Source organism: Monopterus albus, unplaced genomic scaffold (assembly GCF_001952655.1).
Source record: "Monopterus albus unplaced genomic scaffold, M_albus_1.0 scaffold174.1, whole genome shotgun sequence".
Classification (NCBI taxonomy): domain Eukaryota; kingdom Metazoa; phylum Chordata; class Actinopteri; order Synbranchiformes; family Synbranchidae; genus Monopterus; species Monopterus albus.
Genome location: NW_018128054.1, coordinates 801,201 through 814,306, shown reverse-complemented (window position 1 = coordinate 814,306; position 13,106 = coordinate 801,201). Strand labels below are relative to the sequence as shown.

The 13,106-nt window shown below is 41.6% G+C and overlaps 1 protein-coding gene across 1 annotated transcript; it reads left to right on the top strand.

Annotated features, from left to right (window-relative positions):
• Positions 1 to 186: 186 nt before the first annotated feature.
• LOC109969492 (uncharacterized) lies at positions 187 to 10,535 on the top strand. Its single transcript, XM_020616410.1, has 7 exons — positions 187 to 384; positions 2,707 to 2,849; positions 5,799 to 5,947; positions 6,476 to 6,506; positions 7,967 to 8,272; positions 8,849 to 8,985; positions 10,134 to 10,535. The coding sequence occupies exons 1-7, from the start codon at positions 329 to 331 to the stop codon at positions 10,221 to 10,223; spliced, it is 912 nt and encodes a 303-aa protein (XP_020472066.1). The 5' UTR covers positions 187 to 328; the 3' UTR covers positions 10,224 to 10,535.
• The last annotated feature ends 2,571 nt before the right edge of the window (positions 10,536 to 13,106 follow it).

Sequence of the window (13,106 nt, the reverse complement as noted above, 5' to 3'; positions counted from 1 at the left end):
CTTGTGTGAACATGAAGCTGAGAGCTGCTACCTACTACAGAGGCGATCCCTGAGGTTCTGTCCTATCAGAGAAGAGGTCTAGGATGTTTTGACCAATCAGAGAGGAGTTCTGTGATGTTCTGTCCAATCACAGCGGGCCGAGGGCTTGTGGGCTGGTTCTAGTGGGCTGGCACCGCAGAACCAGCGGATTTGGTCTTCGTTATGTTTTTCAGTGTCGGGTGGAGTCGACATCCCGTCGCATATCTGCGGGGAAGGTGGAGGATTTTTTTTTGTATTAGCTTGTTATTGAATATTTGTTACTGCCAGGACATCGAAATACTCCTTAAAGATGACAACGACAACCACCTTTCAAGGAATGGAGCCTGGTGCTAAAAACAGTTCCAGGTAAAAGGAGCTGAAAACCTTTGACGGAGGAACAAAAGAAGTGGGATGTGGGCAAGCCTCAGCTAACAGACGCCCGTTTTCTGCTTTTGCCTAAAGGCAGCTTGTTCCCTCAACGTTAGCCTGCTGGTGGCTGGCGAGGGATTTTTCTGGATAGCTAACGGTCACACAGTCTTGCTAATTACGTTAATCTTATTGGGTGACTGGTGCACCGTAGCCTTTAGCTTCCCCAAGTTAGTTAGGTTAGTCTGTATGGGATTTGTAGAATAACTAGACATATGCGAGATTTTAAAAAGAGGTCAAATCCAAATGGCCGAATTGATTTGAATTGAATTTCTACCTGTTTTGTGGGGAAATGGACAAAATTAGCAACGTTAGCTCATAACAGGCTGTGGCCGACTACAGATAACTTTTTTTTGTAGTTCAAGTCTCAGCTCCTTTACTGTGGTGATTTCTAAATGTGCTGCTCTTTGGAGTATAAGGAATAATGTTATCCCCGATTTATTAGCTGTGTGCTCATTCAATATGGGGCCAAAGGAAGAGCTAATGAGCAACAGCCCAAATATGTGATGGATTACAGGAAGAATCCTAGACTAGATGTGGGTCTGCATATGTCATTATCTTTGATTTGGTTCATTGTTAGTTAGTGAATGGAGGTTTAAAGAAAGTAAGATAAATTCAGTTGTTTGGTTTCTATGGATTATGATGTCTATGCCAGACTCACGATATCTGTTAAATCTTTATATCAATAGAATAACATTTTAAGAGTCCATGCATGCAGTCATAGCTTACCAGTAAGTGATTCGTCTCGGCTGGATGCATTCTTCCCCCTTGGCAGTGAAAACCATGCAAAGAAAATGCCCATAAGTGTGGCTGCCTGATAAATAGGCCATGATTATAGGGCTTATAAACCATATTTTTAGGGAATGCTATTACTATTTGCCTTTGCTGAGTGAGCATATAGGCGTGTTGAAGTGGCATACTGTTTTCAGATGATGCAGGGGCTAGGGTGGGGGCTTTGAGCTAGATTAGTCTTTAAATCTTACATCTTAGCTCTTTGCTTGTGCTCCTTAAAGCCCTTTTTACAAGCTGTTGGGCATCCCTGCTGCTGGCTGACTAAAGCAGAATTGGGCTAAAATCTTAGTAGGCCATCAAAAGCCTCCTACCCCCTTCCTTATCAGACATACCATCTTTAGCTTTGGGGCTCAGCCATATCAGACCTAGCTACCACATGCCTGAAGCTGTTCTTCAGATTCTAAACATTAATGCCAATTCACTGACAATATTTGAAGTTTAACTTTAGGGTGGGGTCCTGCCAGGCAGCTAAAAGCTTCCCCCTGTTGCAATCTTTGTGGAAAGCATGAGCTCATCCTTTGGCCAGGAGGTGAAGTCTGGTTTAGGCATTACTGTCACAGCCAAACGTGTGCAACACTAATTGTGTATATAGAAATTGACTGATAAAATTCACACCGGTTCTACCGCTGCATTCCTTGTGTTTGTGCTTTGAGAGCCGAGTTGCTTTTTGGACTCATCTGCCTGCCTGGCCCCTTGGACAGCTGCTCAGTGTGTCAGCTGGTGGCTTCAGGGACTCTCAGGAGAGGAGAGTTTGCTAGAAAAAAAAGAGGGAGGGGTCCAGCGGGAGCTCTGTGAACACATCAGTTTCTTTCGTCCACCCAAACTGCCTTTCAGCACAGCATGAGGAAAAAAAAGGGTTTCCCTACTCATTATCATGTTCCTTTTGTTCAGCTTGTGGTAGAAGGAATGTCAGTGGAAAGTGGGCTTTGTTTAACATGCACTGGTCTGCATGCAAACTCTCTGCATTGTTTAAGAGCAGCCTATTTGTTATATTAACTTAGACTTTTCACCTCTTTTGTGTAATATTGACCCACAAAGGACACTGAAGTTAACTTACTCATTTAATAATGTCACCAGGAATGGACACCAGCCCCTCATGTGTCACTGCATAGGAATTTAAGCTGAGGAGAGGCAGCTCGCTCTGTGATTATATGCGATTGGAGTCAGCTGCAGGACAGAGATTCAGACTGTCTGTCTGACATGCTGACAGCCGGGGCTTAGAGAGCAGAGACCTTGCTGGTAGCCTGTGGGTTTTTGTGTTTTGTGTGTGTGCGAAAGTGTTAGGGTGGAGTAGGGAGAAGGCTGTAAGTAGCCTGAGGCATTCTCATGTTTTATTTGACTATTGATTTCTTTTCCACTGTGCAGCTGATCAGTGGTATGGGCCTTGCTTTAGTTTGGCCTAAAGAGTGGGGGATGGAAGCATGTTGGACTGGATGTCAATCAACTAATCGTTCATTTGTTCCCTCCCAGGGTACTGCGACCGCCAGGTGGGGACTCCAGCTTCACCTTTGGCACAGATGACAACACAACCCCCCAGCGCAAGAACAAGATGGCCTCCAGTATCTTTGCAGAACCTGAGGACCCTCATGCTCATCGGAGGAACAATCCACCCAGTAAATCAGTCTTATATCAATCTAACCCCTCTTTTTTCATTGTCGGTGTGATAATGTCAGAACCGAAGGAATGAAAACAACAGGGTTTTGATTTACAAAGTAATGTTGGCAGTGGTTTGAGGTTTGTGCCAAGGAGGGCACATAGGCACTTTTTTAAGGGCAGGTTCAGTCTCGTTAAAGTAGAATAAACTAAGAGAAGCCTTAAGTAAGCAAAAAGCTAGGAAAAAAAAATACACAGTGTTATTTAGTTTTTTTTTCCATTGAGGTTGTCAGAAAGAACATCCCACAAGTGTAATAGCCAAAAAGCTATTACACTCGGGTGTAATAGGGTAAGGGTAATTTGAAGCTAGGCTTTGTTAAATGGGATGAGGCTCAGCCCTCAGTGGAAACCAGAATGTTCCTTAAATATGTGTCAGTTGGTGAAATGTGTGGCCTTGTAGAGAGAGGTTTTATTTTGAGTGTATGAGGAGGAGCAGGTAAACGCAGCAGCAGGGGAACGTCAAGGTCAACACGAAAACATTAGTCTGACTGTGCCTGCCAGTAGGTTCATAATAATCCAGGTAAAGTTTTAGGCAAGCATGACTGTTTACTATGCATTATCTTTGTTGCTTGTAGTTAAGGGTGGAAATGTTTTACTCAGCTAGTCTTTGTTTGGTTAAAGGCTCAACAATTTCACTAAGTGCATAAAGAAGAAAATTCAAGTTCTGCAACAGCAGGTTTCCATTTCAGCTCAAGGCTGTGAAGTTACTCACAAGCCAGGAATTTTCATACTGACCACTTTGTAGAAAACCATTTACATGGTGTATCAATTTTGTGGGGTGAGTGGACAATGAAGGATTTACCCTAAAATCATCAGTTCAGCCTCTGACCTCTACAGCCAGCAGCTGCTCACAGTAAAGCCCTTTCCTGCTTGTATTGTTTCACTTGGGTTTAGGTCAAGTTCAGGCAAGGCTTCTCCTAGTTGCCTCACTTCAGCGGATACTGATGAGGATATTTGTCTCTGCCTGAATGAGCGAGATTTATTACCATAACAGGTTTTACAAGCGTTGTGCATTCTGGCTGGCCTGTTTATGAACTCCTAGTGCAGATGGACAGGTTTGTTTGATTTGGCATATTGTCCAGTGTAGATTCTTTCTTAGTGGACAGATGTGCCTTTAATATGTTCAAGCCCATCTGTAACAGTGTCTGCTTGGTTGCCTTGCAGTACCTTCTTAATGCTGCACCCTTCAGAATAGTAATTGGTCTCTTTATAATAGCACATGCTCTTGCAATGTGTACATTAACATTATTTGGAGCACACTTCTTTATATTTAGCATTTTTCTGATATTAGCATTGCAGGAAATGTGACAAAGATCTTACCATGGATTCACACTTTTGCATAGTATGCATCTATGATCACTGAGCCACAAAGAAGCCCTGGTAGTTGGGTTTTCATAATCACTGAAGGTATGTTCTGGTTAGGATCAAAGGTAAATACAGCAGTGCTGTATATTATGTCATTCACAATTAAGAAATCTTACTCCTGACAGCCTCAGACAAAGTCAAGACGGTGTCTTTGCAGACGTCACTGAAAAGTTCTCATGGGGATGATTTTTTTTTTTTTTCTGAAAAGTAACTGTTCACAGGAAGGTCTGTGGTTTATCCGGAACAACCGGTATATTTTCTCTGATCCTTTTGTGTTTAAGTGTCATCTTTCAGTGCTTTGATCAGTGAAGTGTGAGATCTCAAAACCCAAGTGAACAAACCTAAAACCATTTTCATGACTATCAAGGCAAGTAAGGGCCAAAAGGCTCTTTGTGATTTGGCTAAACTCATGACGTTTTGATTTGAGTGTATAAAGTGTTTCTTCACACAACAGTCCTTAAATGTTTGGAGCTCAAAAAAAAAACCTGACTACAGAATTTACAGTATGCTGACACATAACCATTTTGTTATTTGCTCAGAACCTTTGGCAGTTTGTTTGGATTTTAGGGTTTTCAGATACCACAGCTGTTGGTTTGTTCCAGTGGCCTCAGCTTCTGGCCACAGGAGGATGACTCTGTAATCAGAGAGGAAGCCAAAGCTAGCAGCAGCAGATGATTACTGTTCCTGTCTCCACACTTGCTGACCAGTACAGTTGGTGATAATATCTACATTAAAGTCCAAGGCTATGTGCTGGAGTGATGATAACATAATGCGTTGCTGTCTAGCCCATCAATCTAGTTTAATCCTCTTCCATTTGCTGGTCACTGGTCACTGTCCAATGAATTGATCGGACTTAGAAATGTAGGGCTGGCAGTGAAGAACCTCTCTTGAGTGATAGAGACTGACAACAGTGCTGATTCACTTCACTCCATTGACAACAATGGCCACTCCCGTGTCTAGCCCTCATAACAAAGACAGTCTGTCCCCTCCCTGGCCCTGAGGGCTAGAGCAGGGCTGTTACCTTATGTGGCTTTGGTTAGCACAGCCTGCTTCCCCACAGTGGGCCAAACACTGGGTTTTAATGCTCTTTGCTCTTTCCGCTAAAGGAGAAAGCAGGCGCTGCAGGGTTATGGGAGTTTTGGCATTCATTTAGTCTCTCTTGAAGCTTTCCAGTCCTTTTCTGGGTCTGTTGCAGACGCCTGATTTGGTGATGTTTCCTGTTGGTTCTCAGTGAGCCTTTGTTTTGGTTTTTTTTTCCTGTTGTTTCAGTCAAATTTATCAAATCTGAGAAGGTGAATCTCTGAATGTTGGGCATGGGTTCTAAACACTGGAGTCTGGGGTAGATGGCTAATTGGATTAGTGTCCATATGGTATGACTCTGAAGCCTGACTCATGTTTTGTCATCTGTCTCTGGTATTTCCCATCTATCTCCAGTAAAATCTACTGGGCAAAAGGAAAAATAAAATCAAATATGCATATGTAAGGTAATGTATTACAGTCTGCTCAGGCTTTAATAAGTTTGTTGCTCTGTCTCACTTTCCCAGGCGGGTCACCCACAGGGACCCTGTGCGGGGAGCCTTCAGCCCCACTGAGGCGATGCCAGCAGCCTATTCTTTTCCCCAAGAACCCTGAGCCAGAACTGATCACCATCCACAACTCGGGGGCAGCCATGCTGTGGAACCAGAGACGAGAGGTACCTCTCATCTAGTCTGGCAAACACCGTTTCCAAAACGGAGCCGCAGCCTAGTCACATGGCCATAGATTAAGTTTAATTCTAAATAGTTCAGTGGCAAATTCAATGAGGGTGGATGGCTTTTATCCATGTATTTGAAACTGACCCAGGTTGTTGTTGTTTTCATACATATTCTCCACTGACATTTAATCCCTGTGGAGGTTTAAATTTAATTCTGGGAATGAGACCGTTGGCACTGCCTGACATGGGTAGAATCCTCTGATTGACCAATTTCAATGAAGTGTTAAGACAGTGAAATAGGATATCAGTCATCAGAGAATGCAGGGGTCCACCTGAAAAACAAAGGCATGGCTTATGTACTAGACATACTGTATATAACATCTCACCTCCTCAGGGTACTCTGCTGTCACAAAGCGGACATAATATTATTCAGATATAGGAAAATAAAAACATTTGTATATGCTGGTGAATAAGTTGCTTTTGTTCAGTGAGGATCTGAAATTTTTTTTTCTGCTGTTTTCATTGTAGGGTGAGAACGGCCAAGAGCAAACAAATGACGGTAAGTGTCCTGAACACTCCTTTCACACTCTCACTCTGCATAAACAGCATGAGTTTATTCAGTGAAGAGCTCCATGGTTCATACATGATACATTACACACTGTATGTTCTCATGTTCTAAGTCAACATCACATGATGTCTTTGGTGTGTTTTCTCTCTGGCTCCTCGGATAATAGAGGGTCTGACCACACATCTCTAAGAACATCTGAAAATCATGTGATTAGAATCTGTGTGCACTTAGCGATCTGCGTGTCTGTAATAGTGTTAATATGTTCATCAAAAAGTTTGAGCACTTCAGTCAGTTTAACACAGTGTAACTAGTAACTGTGTTTGCTCACACAGAGTAGTTCGGACAGGGAGATGCCGTCTTGCTCAGGCATTGAGAATTTAACTATGGGAGCTTCTGGGTTCACCAGGTTCTGCAGTCCTAATATACGTGGTACCAGTTTTAAACCTTTAACTATACAACTCTCACAGCAAGCACTCTACTCCCTCTAGTGTCAAGCAGAGTATTTGGGAATTAAGTGTGCTCTCTGCCTGAACGAGGTTTTAAAACCAGTGAATAAATAAAATGTTTCATTCAGTTGTAACATTTAAGTCAAAAATGTGCCAACTCTTGGTTTAACCTCTACAGCAATTCAGGCACTAATGGGCTGGATTGTACTGTATTATAGAACTGCTAACCTTATTTAATAAGTACTCCAACCTACAAAATGCAGAAGCTATGTATAGTCTTCTTTTTAAAATGCATGTTAAATTTGCTGTTTTACAGCTAGAGACTACAAAGCAAGATAGTTAAACCTCATTAAAGCTAGCTGGAGAGACAGCCAGCCTTGGCTAAACCCACACTCATTTCCTGTAATTGAAATCCTGTCAACTTTGACAGATTAACATTGTGGTGATTTAGTTTGTTACCCACATAAATAAAAGCCAACTCCAGTCATGGAGAATAAGAGCTACTCCTGCTAAATGTAGCTAACCTAGCTTAGCAGAGTAGCAGTAGCTGCTATCTCAGCTTCCAGAATTTTAGTCCCTAGTTTATCCAAAGGAAGAGTGGATTTTTTAGATCCTATCTATGGTCTATGTCACTGTTTTGTTTTGTTTTGTAAATCTGTCAGTTTAAAAAGACATAAAATGAAGGCATTTCGCCTCTTAACACAATTTACAGTTTTAGCCTGAAAACCTTAAGCACTGTTTTTTCCACATCAGCTTTTCTGTGATTTACTGTATTGACCTTTGTCTCTGTGCTGCAGTACTGCTGAGTACATTTTACTGTCCCCTGCTACAGTTACTTATAGTTATACTGCAGTTTATTTTACCAGATAAAACACTTATATTTGGACAAATCCACAGTATATTCAACATTTTGTAAAGCTGTTTGTTCTGTCATCCTGAAATGGTCTTCAGTTGCATTCAGTTAAATACTGGGCACTCTGGATAGCTGTCGTCTTTGTGTTGTAGAGTGCCCCGACGAAGCCGAGCAAGAGGAGCAAGACCAGCAAGAGCAGCAGAAGGAAACACCACAGCCCTCTGCCCCATCGGGAGTTGCCAAAGCAGCCAAAATGGGGCGGTCACCCCCTATCATTTCAGACAAAATTAAGGACAGAGTTCAGCTAAATGGAGCATTCCCCAATGTGGACATTCTCATCAAAAACCTGACCGTTGAAGACACAGGCCCATACTGGTGTTCATACGTGGAGATGGGTGGGAAGTCCAGTGATTTATTAAACGTTAAAAGCAAGGGGTCTGTGCTGCTGGTGGTGAAAGGTGAGCCTCATCCTTTTATTCATTTAGCCACAAAACCTATTATGCTTACAAATCAACCTCATCATTATTCCACTGGACACATTTTTTTTAACAATGGTTCATCCACGTTAATGCATAATAAATTTCACACTGTGAAATATCTTTATATTAGTCTTTTCTTTTCAATATAAGAGAACACGTTCGACAGTTCATCCAACATGAATCTAGAAGTGCAATAAGTGTGTTACAACTACAGTAGTTTAATAATGTGTTCTAACAGTAAGCTTCTAGTTCAGTGGTGACAGGTTTGAAGTGAGGGAAGGCTTAGCAGGCTGTTTGTATTCAGGGAGGAAATCTATGGGTTTCACATATTGCTGGTACATGCAAAGTTACTTTGACTTATCAGATTCATACTTTCCAGGAACTTAGTGTAGTTTTTGACTCCACTACCATGTCTGCTGTTTTTAATTAAAGGTATAAAGAGTTTTTAAAAATCCAGTTTACACACAGTTTGCACTTTCTGCTTTAGTATCATTTTGAGTGAAGAATATGTAACTGGGACTTAACACTTTAGTAATACATGAATGCAATTTCTAGAAAAACCCACTCCAACTACAGACCCAAGCAAGACATGTAACTCATCAAACAACAATCTGGTCCTGGTGTCCGTTGTGATCTCTGCCGCTGTGCTGGCCGGCATCATCATGGTCACCCTCGTATGGGTCATCATCAAGGTACCCCCTACTGTGTGTGTGATCGTACTTTGGTTTGACTCACAACCTCTCAGGGACTGTTTCCATCTTCCTATTATGCTTATAAAAACTAAATGGATGCTCATTATGAGGCTCAGTATGACACGACTGTCCTGAGAGAATTGTAAACTCAGCATCAGTAACATCATTTCAGCCTTCCACTGTCTATGGAGATTCATTAAAAGAATTGTGTACCAGTACATAGTTTGGACACAAACTATGTATGGATGGATAACAGATGGATACTTGTGCTATTTGCTACTGTTGTATCTGAACAAGACAGTTGTTCTGTCCCCTTTTATCAACAACTAAAGCCACATTTGACATGTGGCTTCTTATTTGGCCCAGTAATGCCTTTTGCCCATCCTGTTGCATGTAACCAACTGTTCCAGCTAGAATATGTGTAATATCTCTATGTCTGAGCTCCTTGTGTCTGCATACCAGCCACAAAGGTCTCAATCAAAAGTTCTGTGGCACAGCGGTGTGTTTCAGCCTCCTCTGCAGTGAAAGGCATGCAGAGGTCACTTAAGATCAGGAAAAGAACTTCCTGGCCTGGAAAAATGCCAGGATGCTGGAGTGCAGTTAGTGAAGGCCTGTTTTCTTTAAGTGTTGTAGCCACAGGGAAAGTCCTGCGTCTTTTATTATACCTTAAAACACAGCCAGCCTGGATCTCTGCTGTGTTCCTGAACCGTTTTCCTGATTTTTTGAATGTAGGACTTTTACTTGTAGCAGAGTATTTTAAAATTGCAGTAGAGCTACTTCTACTTAAGTGAAATATCTGAATACTACTTCCACCACTGGACATGACCTTTAGAAGTTTTCAAACGCATAAGTCAATAGCGATATTGTGTTCATTCAGGGTTGAAAGTCTTTGAAGTACAACGGCAGGATTTGGCTGTAACCGACTGTTTTGTCCTGGTTAACAGTTAATACCTAAAGCCACATTTGAAACATTACTGTCTTACCCATGATCATCCAACTAATTGTTCTAGAAAGATGGGAGAGCACCCTTTACCTCCCCCACATCCATATCCCAAATTATTTCACTGATGTGTGGTGAATGTTTAAGCATCCTGGCTCGTTTGCAACTTCAATGTATTGACAGGCTCTTTATACCATGTGCACTCCAGATGAGGCCACACGTGTCCCGGGAGATCTCTGAAGAGGAAAAGGATGTGTCCATGGAAACAAATGGGGTAAATGTGGTGAGTCATCCATGAGGGACATGGCAGATCATCACTTTCAGTAACACTGTACTGACTCAGCAACTGCTCTAGGCAGCCTATAGGAGGATTGTAAGAAATACACCATTCAGTAAAACAAGAGGATTAGATATGCTGTATTGGCTGTATTAAGAAAAAAAAAATCCTGTCTTCTCTGTGACCAGAGACAAACCTTCTTGAATATCTTGCAGTCTCAAAAAATGTAACCCCCCACAGGAAGCACTGGTTGGCAAATGGACAGGGCCATTTCCGTAGCGACAAAGGCAGCGTAAAAGCCTTCCATGCTTTGACTCACATTGTACCTCCTTAACTTGATGTCAGGTTTGCCTGGCTAACTCACATTGTACCTCCTTAACTTGATGAGAGTGGAGGAAGGGAGCTGATGTTCCGTGTTCGAGCCATCCTAACACTTGATGAGACTGGAGGAAGGGAGCTGATTGAGGAAAGCATGTCCATCCCCTGGGATGGACAGGGGCCTGTTTTATTCTGCCCCAGAGGGAGGCAGAGAGAGCGAGGGGTGGCTAATGAAGAGGGAGGCAGAGAGAGCGAGGGGTGGCCAATGACTGTGGAAGGCTGTGTTGATGTTATTGATGTTGAGTTTACACTTCTCTCAGGACAGCTGCAACTTAATGGAGTTTGTTGAGGTTATTTCAGCTTCAAACCGCTTTGGCCATCTTACTGTCTTATCCTTGCTGATCAGATTTTAATGCCTTTTCAGCCGTAGGTTCCTGAACAACATATTGCTGGATATTTTGCAACTCTATATAGTATTTATTTTTGGTCTTTGTTATGGCATTAAATGATTTATCACACACAACAGGAAAATGTCGCTTCAGGGACATTTAAGTGTTTATTTCTATTCAGTATTTTCAGACATTCTGTCTCATTTTACATTATTACATCTGTGTTTTTCTGCACTGTCATTCATTATCTATTTATACACCACCCTTTAATTACTGGTGCCCACAGCAAGAGTTACATTTGTTGACAAATACATTAATAATTAATTATTGTAATTTATTTATAGTTTACATAGTGCTTATAAATGATAAATAGGGGTGTTTAAAGTAACGTGTTACTCCTGCAGTACCTCCTGCATATATTGTGGTCCTTTTTGGAACAACAGTTTATTACATCTAAATGGTTAACAATCAGACATAGTTGTTGTTTTGCCACTAGAGGGCGCTGCTGCTGAAAAACAGTGGCCCTGCACTAAACTTTTGTTCTACGTTCAGTTTGGAACATACACTGACACCTTATCACAGCTCTCAGAAACAATGATAATGCCTTTCCATGTGCCTGATGCTTCAGAGAGGCCTAATGAAGAGCAGACAAATGCTCATTTTCACTTGTAGTAAACGTTGTGTGACACTTAAAAATGTTGGTTCTGTTGATCTGTCACAGCAATAAGATATTTCATGCTATGTATATCATTGTTACTAGGTGAGATAGGCGCTTCTGATTTCACATTGCACTCTGCTATATAAAAATGTCTGTCTGGATTTCACAGTTTACTTGTCACATTGGCGTGTACACGATTAGCACGTGCAGTGTGTGGTTGCCTTTTGGTCAAAAACATCAGCATAAAAGTAGAACCATGTTCTTACACTTTATCTTTTGGAATTAGTTTTGATGTGGTGGTTATTTCTCAGTGTCAGCACGTCTGCTGGTAACTTCCCTTTGTCTTTCCGGCTCAGCCCTAAGTGGCCCAGGTAAGACTGATTTCATGTGCAATGCCTAAGGATCAACAGTGTTTTTAATATAATCACACTGAGTTAATAAAGCTTTATCAAATCTAAAGCCAAGTGAAATGAGATGACAGTGCTACTCTTCATTTGTGTTTTTCTGTGTAGAATCGTACTGAGCCTGTAAATGTGTTTTATATGACCAAGTATAGTTTTATGCCATAGCTAGAAATACACTCACCCAATGAAGTTGTTTCTCCTCCTGTAACTGAAACACAGCAATGGTGTTCTCTGCATTGCTGTCTGCACACAGGTATGTCTACTCAGGACATGTCCACTCATACAGCCTAAGGATTTTAATTATTCTGACAGCTGGTTTTAAAATAAAGGTGTTTTGTTTAGTTTTTCTTACCATAGAACTAGATCTTATTTAATTGGTTTCCAAGCATGTTTATTCTCCTGCTACTATCAGGCAACGGTCAATGCACAACCGGAGCCTACCACAGAATTTATTCCTGTTAAGGTTGTAGTGGTAAAAGCAAACTTGATATAGTTAATACTTATTAGGCCAATGTTAGTTAAACTTTAAGTATGGTCAGAATTCTCTGTTCTTCTGTGTTCTTCTCTCTCTGCATGATCATGGGGTCCAGTTTCTGTTTTTCAGTAACAGGCTGTAGGGGTTTCCCAAAAATAGAGAAATGATACCAGGGTAGGGGCCTGATGGAAGACCTGGACCATTGGAGGAAGTTGGGAAATAGATAGCTATTTAGGATGCTGCACAGCTGAAGAGACAGACTTAGACTTGGAGAGCGCATGGGTGAATGTGAAGAATTAAGAAGACAGACAAAGACCCCAGGAACTCTGCAGAGAAATCCAGGTGGTTCTGTTTCTCTCCCTCTCAATCCATATTACAATATATTGTTCAATAAATGATGATTGGCACTGCAGTGATTCTCCCTGTGAATTAATTCTATACACGTCTGCACTAGTGCAGGCTCTCAAAACAAAACACACAATCATGCTATCTTATGTAATGCTTTGGAGAAGCATAATATAATGTTCATCCTGACTTCTGGTGAAAGTGGTTTGACCTCAGAGACAGGCTGTTGTTGTTAAGAATCTGCCAAGCTCACAAAGCTGTCTGTCTGTCTGCTTACGCTGTCATCTCCACGCCCACATGTAGGTCATGTCTTGC

Bases quoted from the DNA above. Each gene is read 5' to 3' on its own strand.
- LOC109969492 (XM_020616410.1), top strand. From the start codon at position 329: ATGACAACGACAACCACCTTTCAAGGAATGGAGCCTGGTGCTAAAAAC. The intron at 5,948-6,475 runs GTACCTCTCATC...TTTTCATTGTAG, and splicing joins TGTGGAACCAGAGACGAGAG to GGTGAGAACGGCCAAGAGCA. The intron at 6,507-7,966 runs GTAAGTGTCCTG...TTTGTGTTGTAG, and splicing joins CCAAGAGCAAACAAATGACG to AGTGCCCCGACGAAGCCGAG.